This window comes from Gracilinanus agilis, chromosome 3 (genome assembly GCF_016433145.1).
Source record: "Gracilinanus agilis isolate LMUSP501 chromosome 3, AgileGrace, whole genome shotgun sequence".
Lineage (NCBI taxonomy): Eukaryota > Metazoa > Chordata > Mammalia > Didelphimorphia > Didelphidae > Gracilinanus > Gracilinanus agilis.
This window is the reverse complement of record NC_058132.1, coordinates 108,441,508-108,462,965: the sequence shown is the minus strand read 5'-3', so window position 1 is coordinate 108,462,965 and position 21,458 is coordinate 108,441,508. Positions and strand designations below refer to the sequence as shown.

Sequence of the window (21,458 nt, the reverse complement as noted above, 5' to 3'; positions counted from 1 at the left end):
GCCAAGCCAGAGAGGGGAGGTCCTGGGTTCCGATATGGCCTTGGACACTTCTTAGCTGTGTGACCCTGGGCAAGCTATTTAATCCCCTTTGCTTAGCTCTTAGTGCTCTTTTGCCTCAGAACCCCTATACAGTATTGATTCCAAGATGGAATAATAATAATATTTAAAAATAACTAAAAATTAAAAGATGATAAAATAAAGATCAAAAATAATTTTTAAAAAAATTATAATTTTTTTCCCCAAGATACTTTCCAGTTCTTAATTTCTATTTCCAGTGATCCCTTCTAGACCCAACATTTTTTGAGTCTAAGACCTGGAGCAACTTTTCCTCCTGGTTCCAACTTGCTATAAGAACAACAAATAAAAAATGCCTCTTTCTTATGGCTTCCAAATGCTATTGTTATTTACGTTAGAGGATTCCCCATTTTAAAGAATCTCCCTCTACCGAGTCCAAAGTAGGCCTTTTTTGTCCTGTTCTCAGTTCAGAGTGCCACATAGCCTGGAGAGTTTCCTGGATTTTATTAATTTATTTCTAATGTAAAGTAAAATTCAGATGAAAATAAAAAGTGGAGGGGAAATTAATACCAATTAATCTGTAATACTTATGAAGAAGTCATCCCTTGTTTAATTTTTGATGAAAAAGATAATAGTTTGATTACAGGAATTTCTGGCTTCCAGGCTCAAACATCAAACACCACCCAAATCACATCCCAGAAATATCTTGTAGACCTGGAATCAAGAAGGAGAATAATTTTACCCTCAAGCACAGCCATGGAAAGAGCCTGTTGCATGGCGACAGGGAGCCGACCACCAGAGGATGGGTGAAGTCATGCTGGAGCTTCATATTTTTAGCTTTTTGCTGTGCAAACAGCAAATCGTTGGCATAGGGATTTGAGTCAGCTTTCTGATCCTCTCCCTCACGGTACAGATTGGGATCTAAATATAAGAGGTTCCCTCCTACATTTCTAGAGCAGAGCATGCATAGGATTTCTTCATGAACTTCTTATTAAAATGGAAAGATAAGAGTGGCTGGTTCATTTTTGCAAAGGCAGCTTTCCTCCCCGCCCCTTCCCTTTGCCCTTTTCTTCAATAAATTTGTCCTTAATAGGGGTTTTTATTGTTGCTTTTCTGAAAATTTTTTTTCATATTTAAAAAGAACAGACCTTGCATTCTTTTCATAGAGTAAATAACCACAATAATAACTACTCTTATAATAACTAATAATAGCTATTCTTCATGAAATCTCAATGGGTAAATGTGACATTGTGGAAAATGCCCTGGATTTGGACTTGGGGAAGAAGACCTGAGTTCAAGTCATAGGACCTGAATTCACAGGCTACTTCTGCTACTTATTATCTGTGTGATTCTGAGAAAGATGTTTAATCTCTCTTAGTCTCCATTTCCACATCTAGAAAAATTAAGCGGGTAGGCAAGCTCTAAATTTTTTACTTTTATGAAGTATAGCACCAAACTGACATCCTACTTTCTACCCATAATTCATTATTTTGCCTTGTGGAGTCAAACAGAATAAGGGGGTTGAGGGAAGGGGAGAGGTAATCCTTTAAGAATGGAATAAGAGGCAAAGCAGGGAGAGACAATATGTTGCTATGTAAAAGTTTATTCCTTCCCTTTGCATGCACACTGATGAAATAAGAGGCTGGTTCAAAAAAAAAAAGACATAAAAGAATACAAGGAGAAAAAGAGCAAAGGTGAAAATGAACCATTTGTTTTAGACTCCCTGTAAATCTTGTAAAACCCAAATACCCAATAAACATTTTTAAAAGCCTCATAAAACAGCACTCATAATCATCTTTTTGATTCTAAAGAAATTCTTACTTATGACACTTTACTTGGATTGAATGGGCCAGAAGTCAGTTTAATTGTGATAAATCAATACGTATGCATATTGAGTCAGCCCCCAAAATAATAACCACCCCTCAGCGCTTTCTTTAATAATTCACAAAATGCGTGTATGGTGTGGGCCCTCCTCATATCAGACTGATCGCCTTAGCCTCAGAGCTTAGCAGACAGAGCCATAAGAATTTATCTCTTGATGGCCACCCTTCTGGAAAGGAGTCTTCAGAATTCAGTGGGTTTCAGGCTGAGCCTCAGGTGACAGTCACACAAGCTATTGCAGACCCATCTGGGAAGCCTTTCTAGTGTGGTAGGGCCTGCCAGAGTGTGGGCTCCATTGGCAGAAACTTCAGGAACCCACATTCATGTCCATGATGTGTGATGAGACATTGGAGAAAGATGGGCTGGAGAAAGGTGTCCAAAAATTCTATGGGCAAAGTTAGTCTGGGAAGCTCTCAAGAATGAAATCCTTGAGGCACAAATAGAAATTAACTTCATTGAGGACAATATAATGGACCTGCCTAAAAGAGATCTTGGATAGTGCATGGGAAGCTTAACAACCAACATATATAATATATAGATAGAGATATATTGACATAGATATGGACATAGATTTTTAAAAAAAAAATTTAAAGCCCCTATCCTCCACCTTAGAATCAATACTAAGTATTGGTTCCAAGGAAGAAGAGTGGTAAGGGCTAGGCAATGAGGATTAAGTGACTTGCCCAGGGTCACACAGGTAGGAAGTATCTGGGACCAGATTTGAACCCAGTGGCCCACCTAGCTGCCCTTCCCCCAACTTATATTTTTAAGAAAGATATATTCAGATACAAAAATAAGAAGCAAGCACAGGTAATGAAAGATGAAAGCATGACAGGACCCTTCCAGACTAGTCAGTACTCAAAATATAGTGCTAATAAGGCTTGGAATACAATGAGTTTGCAAAAAAAGCTGACAGAAAAAGGATGTTTTTTATTTAAATTATAGCTATATTAGCAGTTCATTTGTTTAACACTCTTCACTCCCTGGCCCCTTCCTTTTCTCTTTATACTATATCTCTCTCTACATCATCCACAACCAGTACCACTGGCTTTTTTGCTGTTCTTTGCTCATGACCCTCTGTGTCCAGGCTCAGTGAATTTTTACTGGCTTTGTCCCATGCTTACAATGCTCTCCCTCACTTCTGCCCTCTAACTTTCTGGGCATCCTTCAAGCCTTTGTCCAGATTCCCTGTTCTGTAAAAGGTCTCTCATAGGTTTTCCCCAAACTAGTGACTTCTCTCTGTGATTTTTCTCCCTTTTACTTGGGATGTAGCTTGTATGTACATAGAAGAATATTCCTCTTCCCTATTAGAATGGGAGCTTCCTGAGGATAGGGACTGGTTTTGTCTTTCTTTGTATCTCCAGCATTTACCACAGTGTCTGGCACATGGTAAGCCCTTTAAAAAGTGAATGTTGGTTAGGAGAAAAGGAAGATCGAAGAATAGATAGTGACCAATGCCTATGGTGGATGGGTTGGTGATAACAAATGAGAAGAAGACAAAACAACTAGCCAACCTCTTTTTTCTGTTTCTATTTTCTCTGCCAATGAGAGATCATTTGACTGGAATGGATAGAACAAAAATGGCTGATGATAAAGGAGATAATAAGATGACACTTAGTTCTCTTCATTGAGCTCAAGGCCCCAGGCTCAGACAAATAACATCTCAAGATAATAAAAAAGCTGCCAGATGTGATTACTGAGCCACTGTGAATGATCCCTTAGAAATTGTGGAGAAGGGGAGAATACTGCAAAATCAGAGAGGGGAAAAATGTCACCACAATTCAAAAAAGGAAAGAGAATGATAGCTTGCACCCCACGGGCCATGAATATGACTTCAATTCCTGGCAAAATTCTAGAACATATTAAAGAAATAACAATAAACAAATTTAAAGGGTAGCCATGATTATTAGCAGTGAGCAAGATTTCATCAAAAACAAGTTATTCCAGACTAACCTCATTTCCTTTATTGACTCTATTATTAGACTTAGATTATTAGATCAAGAAAATAATCAATAGTTTACTTAAGTGTCAGCAAAGTATTTGGCAAAGCTTCTTATTCTGTTCTTATTCTTGTAGAGGGATGTGAGATATATAACATCATAGTACTATATGAATTTAGAATTAGTCAAATGATCATAATCAAAGATTACTTAATAGTAGTTTAATATTAGTTTTGAGAGATATCCTTAAAAGAGTTACCCAGGTATCTGTGCTGCTTGACATTATTATCAAGTTATCTTCTAAAGAAATAGTTTCTCTTTGAACCAAATGAAAAAGGTTGCTTCAGAACATTGGTTCTAGAGTCAAAGGATATGGGCCTGAATCCAATTTCTGATGTTTACTATTAGTGCAACTGTCAGCAAGTCTCTTAGCCACCTTCAGCCTTGGTTTATTCATCTGTAAGATGAACATTTTGAATTCTATAGCTTCTAAGATCTCTTTAGCTCTGGATTTAAGATCCTACTTTATTCCCTCCAGTATAGGAAACAGAAGAAAGACTTTTCTGTTGTTGTTGTTGAAATTCCAAGCATACTCTAAGAGATATGTAGGGACCCCTTTTCTGATGCAGACAATAGAGAGCATAGCACCCATTTAATAGCACAAGAGAAGAGCAAAATAAGTGCCACTTCTCCCCAACCCCCAAAAGTTTCTTCTGAGCCAAAGAAGTAGCTAACTTCATCATCAAATTGTTTTCTTAAGTTGTCCTATCGATGTTCTCTTAGGTTCATTGCTTATTTATTTTGCTTTTTTGTCTCAGTTGTATAGTTAAATACTTCCAATATTAGGATGATAAAAATCAATGCTTAAAGGATCATAGAGGGAGGGGAAGGAAAATTGTATACATTAGCCAAATTAAATAATCTTGGGTCTGCAAACCTGGCAGTAGTTTGAGAAGGTGGAATCAAGGGGTGTATTTGTGGATTACCTGATTACCATCTCACCCCCTCCCCCAAGATATCTCATGACGCTGAGTTTCTTCTCAACTAGGAAGAAGAAAATATTGTAGAATAGTTTGGTGATTGTGATATAGTCTCCATTCGTTTTCTCATTTGAGCCTTAAAATATAAAATCTAGGTGTGAGGTAGGGCATATATGTGGCAGAGATGGGATGCAAAATTAGAACTTCTGATCCTAAATCCAGGTGTTCTTTGCCTGACCACCTCCAGCCCCAGAATGCTAAGTGCCAAGCAGCCTCATTTCAGATCAATCCACTATTTGACAAGTATCTTTTTTTTGCTCTTTTTTTTCATTCAGAGATATTTTATTTTCCCAATTACATATAATAACAATTTTCAACACACATTTTCTGATCCAAATTGTCTCCCCTTCTCCCTTCCCTTCCCATTTCAGAGATAGTAAGCAGTTTGAACATGTATTATCATACAAAACATACTTCCATATTGGTCATTGTTGTAAGAAAATACTCATAAAACTAAAACCTCAAAATAAAACCATAAATAAACTAATATGAAAAACACTATGCTTTGGTTTGCATTCTCCCTCCAACAGCTCTTTCTCTAGAGGCAAACAGCATTCTTTGTCATAAGACCTTTCCACATCTTCCTATGGAATGCCTGCTATATGATCAGAAGAACTTGGCTCGGTCTCACACTAACTCTGTGACTCTGAGCAAGTGTTCAGCCCATCAGGATTCTAAGTCTCAGAGAAGATGCAACCTGCATTCGTGGAGAAAGTTTCTTCATAAGGGAATTCCCTATACCAGCGAAACCACAGGTCCAGTTCTGTAGCCCTTTTCTTTCTACCTGGCTGCCAGCCTCCTTTTTGTCTCATCTCATCAACACTAAGGTCTCTCCATCTCCGGTTCTGCTTCTTTCCTAGATCCTAGCCAAATCTATTTTCCAATTTTCCTTTAGTCTGTTTCTTGCCTACTCTCATTAAAGAAGAGAGAAAAGACGAAAGGGGGAAAAACAGCAACATTAGCAAGAAATTTTCATCAGGCACTTGGCAATACACTTTACAGGATATCAGACCTCTTTCAATCCTGAGAGCTTCCCAGAACCAGGGATTAAGGCTGTCTGTTTACCCACAGCTATTAGACCAGATAATAAGAGTGTTCATTTCTAAGGCACCTTTGAAGCTTACAACAAACATTCTTCACTGCTATTTTGTGAAATAGGTCTTGTGAATAGAATTGTTCCCATTTCACAGATTTTTTTTTTCAACCTAGACTTAGAGAGGCAAAATGATCTGCACATTTAGTCTATAATTAAGCACTCAGTAAATGTTTGTGGAGGAAACTAAGTGACTTAGTGGATAGAGCACTAGACCTGGAGTCAGGAAGACCTGAGTTCAAATGCAGCCTCAGATACTTACTAGCTGTGTGATCCAGGCCAAGTCATTTAACCCCATTTAACTCAGCTCCTCATCGCTAAAACAGGGACACCCTGGAGAAGGAATTTGCAAACCATTCTAGTATCTTTGCTAAGGAAATTCTAGGTTCAAAGTCCACAGGGTTATGATGAGTTGGACATGACTGAATGACTGAACAACAGAATGTTTGTGGAATAGTGGATTGATAAGAAGCCAGACTGGTTGGCATTGGAGAGTCAGGGAGACAAAAGGATCTAAATTTGGAGTTAGGGAAGCTAGGTTCAGATCCTTACTCTGCCATTCATTGACTCTGTGACAATTACTTTCTCTGTCTGGACTCCAGTTTCAACATATGGGAACTAAATAGGGTCTGACTAGCTGATCTTTCAGGTGTTTTCCATTGCTAACCTTCTATATAACCTTAAGACCCTAAAATCAGGTTCTCTGGGATAGTCAGAGCCAGGAGCTAGTTTGGGAGTGTAGGAAGAACATTAACTTTAGACTTAGAAGTCATGCCTGGGTCCACTGCTAAGGGTCTGTCATCTCATGTCATGCTACAGTTGTCATTCAATAGCAGAAAAGAGCTTGCCAAAGAAAGTCTCCTGTTGAGGTAGGTTTGAGGGAGATGGACATAGTTTAAAGACAAAAATTACAAATAAGAACTAAATTAGAAGGAACAGTTCCCTGATCATTCTTCGCATGCATCATTGGTTAGAAATTACAGCAATTAAATCACAGTCAGGGCAGCCCTGCCCAGAGTACTACTCTTAATTGGAGAGCACAGACTTCTGAGAAGATCTACATTACTGGGGATGTCATGAGAATAATACTTTGAATTTTCTTTCTTTTCTATAATGATTACCTTTTGTCATAGCAACAACTCTTAAGACAAAAGCATAGAGGCTAAACAAACAGAATTAAGTGACTTTCCCAGGGTCACACAGCTAGAAAGTGTCTGAGGTCAGACTCGAACTCAGAAAGATGAGTCTTCCTAATGTCAAACCCAGTAATCTATCTGCTACCAGTGGTTCCCAAACTTTTTTGGTCTACTGCCGCCTTTCCAGAAAAAATATTACTTAGCGCCCCCTGGAAATTATGAATCTATTTATTGAACTCAGAATAGAAGTCATTGGATCCAACTTTTTTTTTTTTTTAATGTAGGAGGAAACTGAGACCCAAAGAAGTTAAGAATCCTAAACATAGTTAATATCTGAGGGGGATGACCACAAGGCTGATGGGTCTCAATATCATGCCATGTGAGGTTCAGTGATAGAATTGAGAAAAAAGAAGACTCAATCAGTAAATATTATATGCCAGACACTGTACTAAATGCTGGGGATACAAAAAGAGACAAAAGATAGTCCCTGCCTACATTTTTTTTTTTAAAACCCTTACCTTCCGTCTTAGAATTAATACTGAGTAAGTGTCTGAGGCTAGATTTGAACCCAGGACTTCCCATCTCTGGGCCTGGCTCTCAATCCACTGAGCCACCCAGCTGCCCCCAAGGAGCTTGCATTCTAATGTAACAGCAAACAGCAAACAAATATGTATAAATAATCTATGTACAAGAGAAAAGAAAAGAAAGAGAGGGCATACTTTCTGTGTGACCCTGGGCAAGTCACATAACCTTCATTGCCTAGCCCATACCACTCTTCTGCCTTGGAACCAGTATACTGTTTTGGTTTTAGAATGGAAGGTAGATTTTTTTAATTAAAAGAAAAGAAGACATGAGAATTAAGAAAAGTTGAGACTGGGATGGGGCAGAATTATTTGAAGGGCTACAGCCCTTCTAATTCTAGAAAAATTAGTAGACCTATATCTGGCACTTGATAGGTGGTAGAAGGGCCAGTTAGGCTTAAGGAAAGAAAAATTTCCTAAGAGAACTCTATAAAAATAAAATGAGCTGCTTAAGGAAGTAGTGGGCTCCCCACTTAATATAGTCTTCCAGCAAAGACTGGCTGTCCACTTGCCAAGTATGTTGTAAAGATGATTCATATTAAGAGATGGGTTAGACTAGATAGCCTCAAAAGTCTCTTCTGACCCAAATTCCATGATTTTTTTTGAGGAATCTGAAGATAACGTTGCTCTGTGGTTAATAAGTATCAAAATAATAAAAATTTATGGGCAAAATCTAGCGTTTTTCTCATCAGTGTTTTTGAAATGGCCAAAAGTTAGCTCAGAAAGTTGAATGTGCCCTCCTCTGGAACGGTGTCAATTTGAGATGAGGTATCTCATTTTCCAAGTGTCTCAGTCTGGTGGACAAATACTAGTTTGGGGATTCATGCCAATGTTTGCCTTCATCTATATTCCTTCCTTGTTTCACACGTATGAAGATTGTTTTCTAGGCATTAGGCCGAGACCTATTTGAAAATTTTCTTTCTCAGCCAAGTCACGCAGAAAATTGCTATAGTCATAATCGTGGATTTCACTCAGGTCTCACAACAAACTTATAATGGGAAGAGGAAGAAGGGTTATGATGTAATAGAAAGAGTATGGAAGTAGTTGGGGAAAACTGGGTGCTAGTTCCCCCAACTAGATTTTGGACAAATCAGATCATAGAATTAGAGATAGAAAGGACTTCAGAGCCACAGCTAGCCCAGCATCTTTGGTTTGACAGCTGAGGAGAATGAGCCCCAAAGCAGTGTTGTGATTTGTCCCAGATGTCTCTGCCATGTGTTTTCCTATGTCCAGTATTCCTTTCACAACACTATACAAACCCTCTACCTTTCTGGACTCCAAAAGTCTCAGTTCTATAACGAATGACTTAAATGAGGGAATTCTTGAGCTCCATTCCATCTCTGATATTCTAAGTTTAAAAACTTCTTTCACTTAGATGCCCAGAGAATAGAGGCATAACAGTATGACACAAATCACTGGGGTTGTGAAGACATGGTCCACGACACTTAACCTTGCTGAGCTTCACTTTCCTTATCTGAAAAATGGGTAACCTAACACTAGTATTCCCAATACAAGTTTAATGTTAAAGAAAGAATTTTGAAAACCTCAACATACTCCGGACATCGGAATCATTATTATTGTCAATATTATTATTATTATTATTATTATTTAGTTATATATATGTGTATACACACACACACACATATATGTGACATTACGGTTTATTAGTGGCCTGGCATATAGACCAGGTTTTTTTTTCTTGTTGTTTGCCTTTTTCTGATCCAAGTGAATTAGAAATAACAGCAAAAAGGGGCAGCTAAGTGGCCCAGTGGATTGAGAGCCAGGCTTTGAGACAGGAGATCCCGAATTCAAAGCTTCCTAGCTGTGTGGCCCTGAGCAAGTCACTTAATTCCCATTCCAAGCTCTTCCCATTCTCCTGCCTTCAACCCAATACACAGTATTGATTCTGAGACAAAAGATAAGGGTTTTAAAATAACAAAAAAAAAAAAACAGCAAAAGCCTTGCTAATGCCAATTCTGGTTAATTGGTGTCTAGTTAATAGAAGTTTGGCTGTGAGTAAACATGAGGAGACTGGAGTGAAGTGTAAAGGATCAATAAATCTCCAATGGCGGAAAATTCCACCGCTCAGTGTGTAGAAGAAGGACGGCAACCTGAGAAAGGTACTAAAGTGAGGTGGTGAAAATGAAAAGCCTGTCGAAAACTTAGCAAGCTCCCAGTATGCCTGGCAGGGAGCTATCGATATCCATCTCCTTGCCCAGCAAGGTCGTGGCCAGTGATGTCAATAGCAGGGAGAATGCATGCCCAGGGGGAGAGAGGCTCACAGACCTTTTGAGGGAATGAAAGGCGGAGGAGCAGGATGTAAAAATGGTTCAGCCGCAGTTCCAGGGACTCGAAAACAGCCCAGGCAGCCTCCTAATTAAAGAGGTAACTTGAAACCGAGAGGGCATCCGCGGAACCCTCCGCTGTCGTAAAGTGAAAGTAGGAAGGCTCGCGGACCATGTACACGTCTGAGGAGCCCGCAAAGCCCCGCCACTGGCTCGGTCGCAAACAATTCACTAATAAAGGGAATGTAGAATCTGAATGAAGAGTTACCACGCTCTGGGTAGATCAGATTACTGGGCTATTTTCCTGTTGAACAAATGATCCCTCCTCTGGTTTGAGGTAAGAGATGGGCTGTTATTTAGCTGCTCCACTTGTGGCCACGGAATGTCAGAGCTGGAAGGGGACTTCCAAGTTCCTCCAAACCCACTGCCGCATTTCGCAGGCGAAGCGACGGAGTCTGAGAGAGGTGAGGGATTTGCTGAGGGATCTGACATACAGAGAGGTCGGCATTGGTAGGAGACAGGGCTCAAACCAGGTGTGTGAAGAGGTTACTTTGGTTAAAAGGCTGTAGCATCAGAGGAGGAGAAAATGCTGCCGAAGCCAACTTTGCCAAGAACAGAGTAAGCCCAAGGAAGTTATTTAGCTTCTCCCTGCCTCAGTTTCTTTATTTGTGAGATGAGCCTGATAATAATTAGCTCCTGTGGCTGTGTAGGACTTTTTAGGGGGTATAATGGGTTTGGCACACCCACCTAACTTTCTTTTTTTTAATTTTTTTTTTTAAACCCTTAACTTCTGTGTATTGGCTCCTAGGTGGAAGAGTGGTAAGGGTGGGCAATGGGGGTCAAGTGACTTGCCCAGGGTCACACAGCTGGGAAGTGTCTGAGGCCGCTAACTTTCTTTTAAACACTAGGTGGACTCTAGGGAAGCTGCCTTAATAGGTGGATATCAGCTCAGGCTAGTCGATTGCTCAGAGTTGTGTTAAAGAAATCATAGAAGGGGCAGCTAGGTGGCTCAGTGGTGGAGAGCCAGGCCAGGAAATGGGAGGTTCTGGGTTCAGATTTAGCCTTAGACACTTTCTAGCTGTGTGACCCTGGGCAAGTCACTTAACCTCCTTTGCCTAGCCCAGTGATTCCCAAAGTGGGCACCACCGCCCCCTGGTGGGCGCTGCAGTGATCTGGTGAAAGCAGTGATGGCCACAGGTGCATTTATCTTTCCTATTAATTGCTATTAAAGTTTAAAAATAATTAATTTCCAGGGGGCTAAGTAATATTTTTTCTAGGGCGGTAGGCCAAAAAAGTTTGGGAACCACTGCCCTAGCCCTTACCACTCTTCTGCCCTGGAAGCAATATATAGAATTGATTCTAAGATGGACAGTAAGAATTAAAAAAAAAAAAAAAGAAATCATACGATGTGGACATCAAAGGGTGTGTGTGTGTGTGTGTGTGTGTGTAAAATGATAACTGTATGAAAGAAGAACCGACTTTAGTGTCAGAGGGCTTGGGGATCAATCCTATGACGTTGGCATCCTTCATGTTGTTCTTTCATCAACTGATCCAACCATGCCTATCTCAATACAACTTTCCTACATCCATCCTATGATTGCTTGGGTGCCATTTACCCATAGATAAAGAGACAGACAGACAGATTAGGATGGATGGATAGATGTAATATATGTGTGTGTATAATATATATTTTAGATAGTATTATGTATATATAACAATATATATTATACTTTATGTATTATATCACATATAAAACATATGTATAATATATATGTGCATATGTACACATATAATGTGGGCATGTATATATGTGTGTGTGTGAAAATTGGAGGGCTTCTTCAGTGATCTTCATGTGTCCATTCTTCAAGGTTTAGCCTCAAATATGACTTCCTCTATGAAGAGCTCTGTGATACCAGCTTAAAGCAACTTTGAGCTCATCTGATCTCATAGTACTCTTTACCCTTTATGCCTTCATCATGATGATGCAATTTGGTTTAACCTAAAGAGTGTCTAGTTTGGCATCAAGTAGATAAGAGAGTCAGATTTTATTTAAAACACGTGTATGGTCCTGGGCAAGTCACTTAACCTCTCTCAGCCTCAGTTTGCTCATTTTACAATTAGGATAATAGCTGCAGTTATTAAATCAAACAGTATTGTTTTTGTAAAAACAAATGCTAATCAAATGAGATAGCATGTGTATAGAACTTTGCATACCTTAAAGTAAAATATAAATGTTATTATTTAATTCAGTTTATCCTTGTATACAAAAAAAATACTTCACAGTTACTCTGAGAGTATTTCTCATTTACCTTTGTCCCTCTCTCAGAGCCCAGATTGATGTAGACATTTTTTTGTGTTTGATTAATGAAAAAATAATTTTTTTTTAAGGTCAGGAGACCTTATTTCTAGTCTGAAGGCCTGGGCTCAAACCTCACTTCTAATGCTATTATTATGTGATTGAGGCTGGACAAGTCTTCCTGGGCCTCAGTTTCTTCATCTATAAAAATGAAGAAAATGGTTTCACTAAGTTCCATTCTATCTCTGTTTTTCTCTCTTCTATCTCCCTACACATGGAAATGATTGAATATTTTCCCCAACACTGAAGAAAAGTCCCCCTTCATCTCTCACTTGAGAGGTTGCTGGCTAAACCAATGTCTCTAGCCCTGTGTCAAAAAAGCTAGGTGGTATATAATAGCCTACTGAACTTGGAGTCAAGAAGACCTTGAGTTCAAATCCTGTCTCAGTTATCTACAAACTGTGTAACCCTGGGTAAATTGATTAATCTTTCTCAATCTCTATTTCCTCATGTGTAAAATGAGTATAATAATAGCAACCACCTCATAGGAACAAAAGAGATCATATTTATAAAGAATTTAGCAAACATTAAAGTGCTATGTAGAAATTCTAGCAATTATTTTTATTATTGTAGTTAGTAAAGTGAGTTTAAAATCTGGGCTCCTGATCCAGGAAAGATCCCCTAATCCTTTATGAAAGAAGAGACAGTAGTTCAGTTGGAATCCCTATGATTTAGGGCTGAAGGAACTTTCTTTCAAGAGAAAAGCCCCCAGGCTTGACAGGAAGTTAGACCTAGGGGCAGTCACTTTGAGTAAGAGCTGCTGAATGTCCCACACTCTTTGATTCAGCTCCTCCCCCTGTTGTTCTCCCGGAGACTAAAGGATTGCTTCCAAAACAGACACATGTGTCCCCAGAAGTGGCCAAGGAACGCTTGACTCAGCTCCAAGCCTTATCCCATAGGATACAATCTTGCCAGGAAGGGGGTGAAGGGAGGGTGATTACACCCAATGTAATTTTGTTCATTTGTTTCAGTCATTTCTGACTCTTCATGACCCCATTTGGGGTTTTCTTGGCAAAGAGAATGGAGTGGTTTGCTATTTCCTCCTCCAGCTCATTTTACAGTTGAGGAAATTGAGGCAAACAGGGTGAAGTGATTTGCTCAGAGTTATACAACCAGTAAGTGGCTGGAGCTGGATTTGAACTCAGGTCTCCTTGACTCCTATCCCAGCACTCACCACTTTGCCACCTCACAGCCCCACCATAATAGGATATTCCTATTTTATAATAAGATCATAAGTCTAAAGCTGAAAGAGATTTCAGTGGACTTCTGGCCCCATCTTCCCTTTTTACAACTGAAGAGACTGAGGACCATTGAATGACTTGCCCAAGATCACACATTTAAATGTTAGAAATGGGTTGGAATCCCAGGTCTCTGACAGTAAAACCAGTGTTCTTTCTACTGTACCACTCTTCCTTCTGTGTGTAAAGGACTTTGAATACCTTAGAGCCTGCCAGATCAATGTAAGCTCCTCTTGTTGTCTAGCATAGGTATAGACCAGTGGTTCCCAAACTTTTTTGGCCTACCGCCCCCTTTCCAGAAAAAATATTACTTAGCGTCCCTGGTAATTATTTTTTTTTAATTTTAATAGCAATTAATAGGAAAGATAAATGCACCTGTGGCCATCACTGCTCCCCTGGATTGCTGCAGCACCCACCACGGGACGGTAGCGCCCACTTTGGGAATCACTTTGGGAATAGAACTTAAGGAAGTGTCTTAGCAACAATTATAATAGCTTACATTGTTTTCACACTTTAAAACTGGCAAAGAGTATTTCATTTGATTCTAACAGCAGCCCTGTGAAATAGATGTTATTATTAACCCCATTTTATACTTGAAGAAACTGAGGCAGACAAAAAATTAACCAACTTGTTCCATGCCACACAGCTAGCAATGTCTGATTCAGGATTTGAAGTCCCATCTTTTTGAGAGCACAAAAATAATCCATTCACTGTCTCCAAGTCCAACACTCCTCCAATTATACCAAGCCACCTCTCTAGGTCAGTCCCCTGGGACTTTATAGAATACAATTTAGAATGTTTGCCTTCTTCTCTATTTAAGCTTCACCCGGGTACCATCTTTCAAAAAGTACTATTCAGGGTATGTCAGACTCTAGTCTCTGTCCTGGACAGGCATCATTTCAGAACAAAGCCCAGGAGACTCGGGCCACTGAGCTTGTGCGGGCATCGATTTTTGTTTGACATGGGTAGGCAAAACTCTCACAGACTAGCCAATGAACAAATACTCCATGATGAATGGTTATAGGATGCAGCCAGGAAAGCTAATGAAATTAAAAGCAGGTAGCACAATCCTGTTGAGCCCCTAAGAAGGTCACAAAGCATCACAAGCTATTACAAAAAAATTCCATTGAAGGGCTGCCCCTGAATGCAGGCACCAGCAGGATTAATGGCATAAAAGTCACAGCTTACATTCATGTAGCATTTGTAAAACAGATCTCTCAAGAGAACCCTGTGACTAAATGAGATTCAAAGCTGGAAGGAACCTTAGTGGATCTCTTAGTCCAACCCCTTCATTGTAAAGGTGAGGAAGACAAAGTCAGAAGACTTATAAGAATCACACTGGCAATAGACAGCATAGCTGGCATTTGAAGACAGACAAATTTTTGAATTTTTCCTCTTCCATCCTCTTCACCTTCCATATTGCTTGCCCTATGATTTGGATTGTTATCCCTTTTTATAGATAGAGAAGATGCTAATTAGATTATTATCCCTTTTTATAAATGAAAGCTACAGTGGGATGTTTTACTTGGCTATGGGACTCTTTTTTTTAAACCCTTCCCTTCTGTCACAGAATCAAGGTGCCCAGGGTCACACAGCTAGGAATTCCTCCCAACTCTAGTTCTGGTTCTCTATCCATTAAGCCACCAAGTTGCCCCTACATGACTCTTTAAGGTAATTCCTTTTCTACTGATTTCCACCACCTCTCTTCTCCATCTGGCTTAGCCTTACAATGAGATCTGCAAGTAAATAAGAGTAAGGAAAGGAACCAATTCTATTTGAAAGGGGAAATGACTTTTGAAAGGTGAATGCTTTTCAGAAAGCTATTAATCCATGCACTGAGAACATTTTTTTCAGAGGTATGATAATTGATACAAAACACCCCCAAGCAACATCTTTAACAAGTAATATCCGAATACTGTTCTAAAAGGAAAAGAGAGATATTGGTGGTTGCTGCAGATTGAATTGTCTTCATAATCATTTTGTTTTATAGCAACAGCATCCTAGGTAGGGGTTTCAGCACTTTTAAGAGTATTATTAAATATGAAAATGAGTGGCAAGTTGGGGAAGTGAGCAGCAATGGCAGGATGAATTTCAGGAGGTACAAGTTCAATATAGTATCATAATATGTTAGGAAAAAATCCAGGGACATCAGGAACCATGTATAGCACAACAAAGTGCCTCGTGCCATAGATAGACTTGCTTTTTTTTTTTTTGTTGTTATTAGGGAAGACTTTCAAAAGTCCTAAGATCCCAAAGATATAGATCTTCTATTCACTGAAGCAGATTGCAACCCACCCATGTCTTTTCATAGAACTGCAGTATCAGAACAGATCTCTGCAGCCTTCTTGTCCAGTCAATGTCATGGGAAAAAAATTCTTTACAATATTCCCCAAAAGTTGTCATCCTGATTTTGTTTGAAAACTTCCAGTTAAGGGAAAGAGACCCCTTAGGCAGTTGCCCATTTCTTCCTGTTGAATGGCTCTGATGGTTAAGGAAATTTTTTTTCTATGTCAAACCAGTTAGTCTTTGTGATGTCTACTCACTGCTGGTGTTCCTCTTCTGTTTGGCAAACTTTCAAGTTTTGGTAGACAGCTATTATGTTTCCTCTGAGTCTATTGCTCTTCTTCAGACTTAACATCCTCAGTTTCTTTAGCTGATCTCCATGTGCTGTGGTGGTGAGACCCTTCACAATTCCAGTTATCCTTTGTGAATGTTTTTACACCTGCTGTGATTCTTGTTTGTGTCTTTCTATAAATTTTCCACAGAGAATCTATCCAATATGCTAGAGACTTTTTTTTTTCTTTTCACATTTCATGAAAACCAGCATAACACTTGAGCTCACTGTTATCCTTCACCCTCACTACCCAATCAGCCCACTTCCATCTGGATTTGATTCTCACTAACAGGAATGAAATTGTTGCTGGGGTAGAAATAATGGGAACCAAGATGAGTGGGGTGGAGAAGCAACAATTCCATCCTAGAGTTCATGATATAGAAGGAGAAGGAAATTTGAACATTGTTCCATATGCACCCTCAGTTTGGGGAAAGTATGTTTTAAAGGATTCAGAGGAAAGATAGGAGCTACAATCTGTGTATGCCTTTAGACCCAGCAATCTTTTTGCTAGGGTCTATTTCCTAAGAAGATCGGGGGAAAAAAAAAGAACCTATATGTTCCAAAATATTTATAGCCACCTCTTTGTGGTGGCAAAGAACTGGAAATCAAGGGAATGTCTATCAACTGGGGAATGGCTAAACAAATTGTGGTATATGATTGTGATGGAATACTATTGGGCTATAGGAAACAAAAATCAGATTGAATTTTTTTTAACTTATAAACAACTACATGAGATAAAGAAGAATAAAACAAGTAGAACTAAGAGAACATTATCTGTAGCTACAGCTTCAATATTTGAAGAATAGTTTATGAATGTTCACCTCCAGAGAATTAGTTGCAAAATGGAAACACAAAAGACCTAATGTAGGTGTATATCTCTTTTTTGCCAGAAGATGCTTTGTCTAGGGTTTCCGGAGGGGAGGGAAGAGTTGAGATATCTGGAAATAAATTCTATTAATTAAAAAATAAGAATAAGCAAAAAACAGAAAAGATAGAAAGGATCCCTAAACTGTTTCAATGAAAATAAGTCCAGGAAGAATAGGAGTTGACCAAGAATCACAGTAGAAGATAAGAGGAACATGGTAGACAACAATTGTTCTAAAAAGAGCTGGGAGTTTTAGTAGGCTGTTATCTCATTTTAAGTCAGTAGTGTAACGTGGCAACTAAAACAGTTAATGTTGGAGAATTTCACTTGTCATTAAGCTTCAATTTACCTCTTCACAGTTTCTCCCTATTGCTGCCATTTCTGTTCTCTGGGGCCAACCTGAACAAGTCAAATCCCCACTCATTTGGTATTCATTAGGAGGGGCATAGTTTCCAGGAATAGGAACAGAGCGATACCACTCTTCCCTGCTTTCTTCAGACTCCATCTGGACCTCATTGTTTTCAGTTCTAGTCACCATAACCTTGATATTCATAAACTTCATGGTGTTCAGAGAAGGGCCACCAAGATGGCAAAAGCATTTGAGTCTATGACATCTGAGAGCAAACTGAATTCAGAAAGGAGTTCAGAAAGCCTGAGGAAAAGAAGAATCAGGAAAGATATGATAATTGTCATTAAATATTTGCACATCTTTCATGGAGAGTAAGAATTTGACTTATTCCATCTGACCCCAGAAGATAGAAACAGGAGCAATAGGTAATGGTTGCAAATAGTTAAATATAGACAATGACAAGTAAAACTCACCAATAATTGTTGTTCAGTGATTTTCAGTTGTATCTAATTCTTTGTGACCCTAATGGGCTTTTCTTGGCAAAGATACTAGAGTGGTCTGCCAGATAAAGAAACTGAGACAAACAGGATTAAGTGACTAGCCCAGGGTCATCCAGGTAGTAAATGTCTGAGTCTGATTTTGAACTCAGTGCTTCCTTACTCCAAGTCTAGCACTCTATTCATTGTACTACCTAGTTGCCCCTTCCCAGTAATTAGAGCTGTCCAAAAGTAGAATGGAGAGCTAGTGTGTTCTTCCTCTTTGGAGGTCTTCAAGCAGAGGTTGGATGCCCTGTCCACTTGTTGGATGTTATAGTGAGTATTTTTTCCATATATGGGTTGAACTAGATGGCTACTGAGGTCCTTTCCCTCTCTGAAATTCTGAAATTCTATAATTTTCAGTCATAGATTGCTTCAGTGGCACTTCTTGCGATATATTTTATCCAATTTACAACCACAAAATCTCCATAAGTGTTTCTCCAGATCCCCTGCAATTTAGATGTCTCCTAATCTGTGGGGTTGCATGATTCCCCACAATACCAGGAGAGCACTGGTTTCTTTAACATTGGGCTTTAATGCAAAGAGAAGCTAGGAATAGTGGAAAGTGCTATGCATCTTCCTAAATGAGATTTATTCTGTTCTGGACCTATTCATTTCTGTCTATCCTGGGGACCTGTTCAACAAATCTGACACCAGGAATTACAGAGTGTAGGAGATATATGGGCCTGGTCAGTTCTAGACATATAGCAGTCTCCATCAGAGTACCGTTTCATGAAAGATCACTGCATTTGGAAGCAGAGCATCTGAAGTAAAGTCCCATCTCCTGCCCTTGTCTGTGTGCATGATCTGGGCCAAATCACTTCTCTCCTTTGCAAAATGAAACAGTTGGGTTCATTGACCTCAGAAGTGCCTCTCAGATCTACATCCATGATCCACTAACCCTTTTTCCAGTTTGAGACTAGAAAAATATAAAGAAAGGGAGATGTTTCAAGATCAATTGGAGGAGTGAAAGAACAGTAAATTAGAGAACCATTAGAAGACACTAAAGCAGTGGTCGGCAACGTATGGCTCTTTCTGCAGGAGCCATAAAGTTAATTTTTTTTTCCAGGTGCTGTTACAGGAGAGCGCACTGTGAGCACTGAACGGCTCTCATGAAATTACATTTTAAAAAATGTGATTTCTATGGCTCTCATGGCCAAAAAGGTTGCCGACCCCTGCACTAAAGGAATTGAGGTCAGTTAGCCTGGGAAAGAAAATAAAAAGCTCAGAACAGCAGAAAGAACCCTAATGCAAACAATTTCTCCAGGACTTTATCTTGTCTTGAGCTTGGGAATAATTAAGCCAAGTCTTTGAAGTGTTTTTGTTCAGTTCTTTCAGTTGCATTCAATACTCTGAGACCCTATTTAAGGTTTTCTTGGCAAAAATACTAATACTAAAGGGGTTTGTTATTTCCTTCTCTAGCTTATTTTTCAGATGAGAAAACGGAGAAAAACAGAGTAAAATGACTTTCCTAGGGTTACACAGCTAGTCAGTGGCTGACACAGGATTTCAGGCTTGGTGCTCCATCCACTGTCCCACCTAGCTATACTAGACATTAAAACGATATCATAGTGGTGATGAGGGCTGACCATGGAAGCAGCATGAGTTGGAAGAAAGAGTCCTATGTCTTGAGTTTGGATTTTAGTCCCACTTTTGAAATGAGCTATGATACACTCATGGGTCTTGTGAGGAAAGCATTTTCTAAACCTTAAAATACTAATCTTATTTTAGTTGTTGCTGTTAGTTGTTTCCCCTTCCCCCATTGCTGAAAGAATATGAAATTAATATGATTAATAATAATCTGCTACATTTATTGCTTTAATCATTCACAGTTAAGTTTATTCTCCCCCTATTCCTAGAAGCTATTTGTTGTACATAATCATACAATCAGGTCCTAAAGATCTGCCTGAAGCAGGAGTCCCCTCTAAGATATCCCCAGAGCATAGTCATCTAGGTAGTGACAGGAAATGCTTGTATCTTGAGTTCCCCCATTCTACAGTTGGACAATTCTAATGGTTAATATGTTGCTTATGCTAAGTAACACTCTCTGCTTCTGTAATTTCTGCCTACTTTTCCTGTTTTCTTCTTTCTGAGGACAAGTAGAATAAGGTGAATCTCTTTTAGATGCAAGTGTCCTTCACATAACATAATATAGTCACCATATCTTGGTCCATGTTTCCCTTCTCAGGCTTCTTCAGCTAATTCCTGAAAGACAGTTTCCAGTTCCTTTACAATCATGGACATCTTCCTCACATAGTCCTCAGTTTAGGAATACTTACATATTGAAATGAAAGTTCATTCAGGCATTATTTTCCCCCATAAAATTAATGTTTAATTTATGGGTAGGCTCTTTGCTGTGATGCATCCATAATCAATCAATCTCTCTCTCTCTCTCTCTCTCTCTCTCTCTCTCTCTCTCTCTCTCTCTCTCTCTCTTTTGCCAATAGTCTCTATCAGGACAAATGACAACATATCACTGTTTCCTCATCCTAAGCAATTATCATCCATGTCTTTTCGTAAATCTTTCGTTAAAAAAAAATCCACCTCCTCCTCTCTCATCCTCCAATGTGCTAGAGGTCTTTCTCTGGCTATTTTACTATCTCTAAGAGAATAATATAGCCCTGGGCCACCCATCTATTGGTTCTTATCCTCAGTACTTGATTGGTTGACCTTTTCTGTTCACACTCATCTTTATACCATACCTCATATATAGATTATTACTGCTAACATGTTGTGACTTGCCTAAACCCACCATGTATCCCCTCTCCCCCTGCTCCTTGTATTATCTTAAATTTTGATTCTTTATGGCATTGCCATGTTTAGGATGGGGAGAGGACTAGAAGGAAAGTCTGGTTGGTTCTTAAATGCTTAAGCATCAATAACCGCATTGGAAATGGTGTTAGAGTGGTGGAGTAGGGGAGGAAGAAGGCTCAAGTATAATTTTCCAATTCATGGATTAAAGAAACATCCAGTAAAACAATACAAAAGTCACCTTCAGAAATTGAGAAGGTTACAGTGGATGGAAAGCAGAAAGATGGCAGTCTTAGTTTGGAAACAACATTGTTATTGTTGTTTGTTCATCCTTCATTTTTGAAAAGGACCACTGGCATTAAGATATCTTACTTGTGCATAAATTGGATTTAATAGAACTAAAGCAAAAGCAAGGTGGAAGTGTCCTAGAAAATAAATGGGAAAACACCAGCTTTGTAACATATCAAAAAAAAAAAAAAAAAAAAAAAAAAAAAAAAAAAGAGGCAGCAGTATCTTATCTGTTGTTTAATATATTATTCCAAATACAGAGCTTTGTGTGCCAGCCTTTCCTTTCCCAGCTGATGCAAGAAGGTAGAAGACTCTGGCATAACCAGTTTACTTGTACATGTTAATAATAATCTAAGGTACACATAATTTGCCAAAGATAACTGAACTATTTAGTGACTAAACAGGGATTAGAACTCAAATGTTCTAATGCCTAGTCCACTATTCTACTTTTCCTACTGAAAATCATAGAATATCCTTATTGGGATATGTT

The 21,458-nt window shown here is 39.0% G+C and overlaps 1 protein-coding gene across 1 annotated transcript in view; it reads left to right on the top strand.

The window, feature by feature from the left end:
* The window catches only part of DLG2 (discs large MAGUK scaffold protein 2), a 1,542,336-nt gene that overhangs the window by 1,277,388 nt on the left and 243,490 nt on the right, over positions 1 to 21,458 (top strand). Inside the window, exon 15 of the mRNA XM_044668933.1 lies at positions 10,332 to 10,435. Coding sequence (XP_044524868.1) covers positions 10,332 to 10,435 — 104 coding nt within the window. The remainder of the gene's footprint in view (positions 1 to 10,331; positions 10,436 to 21,458) is intronic.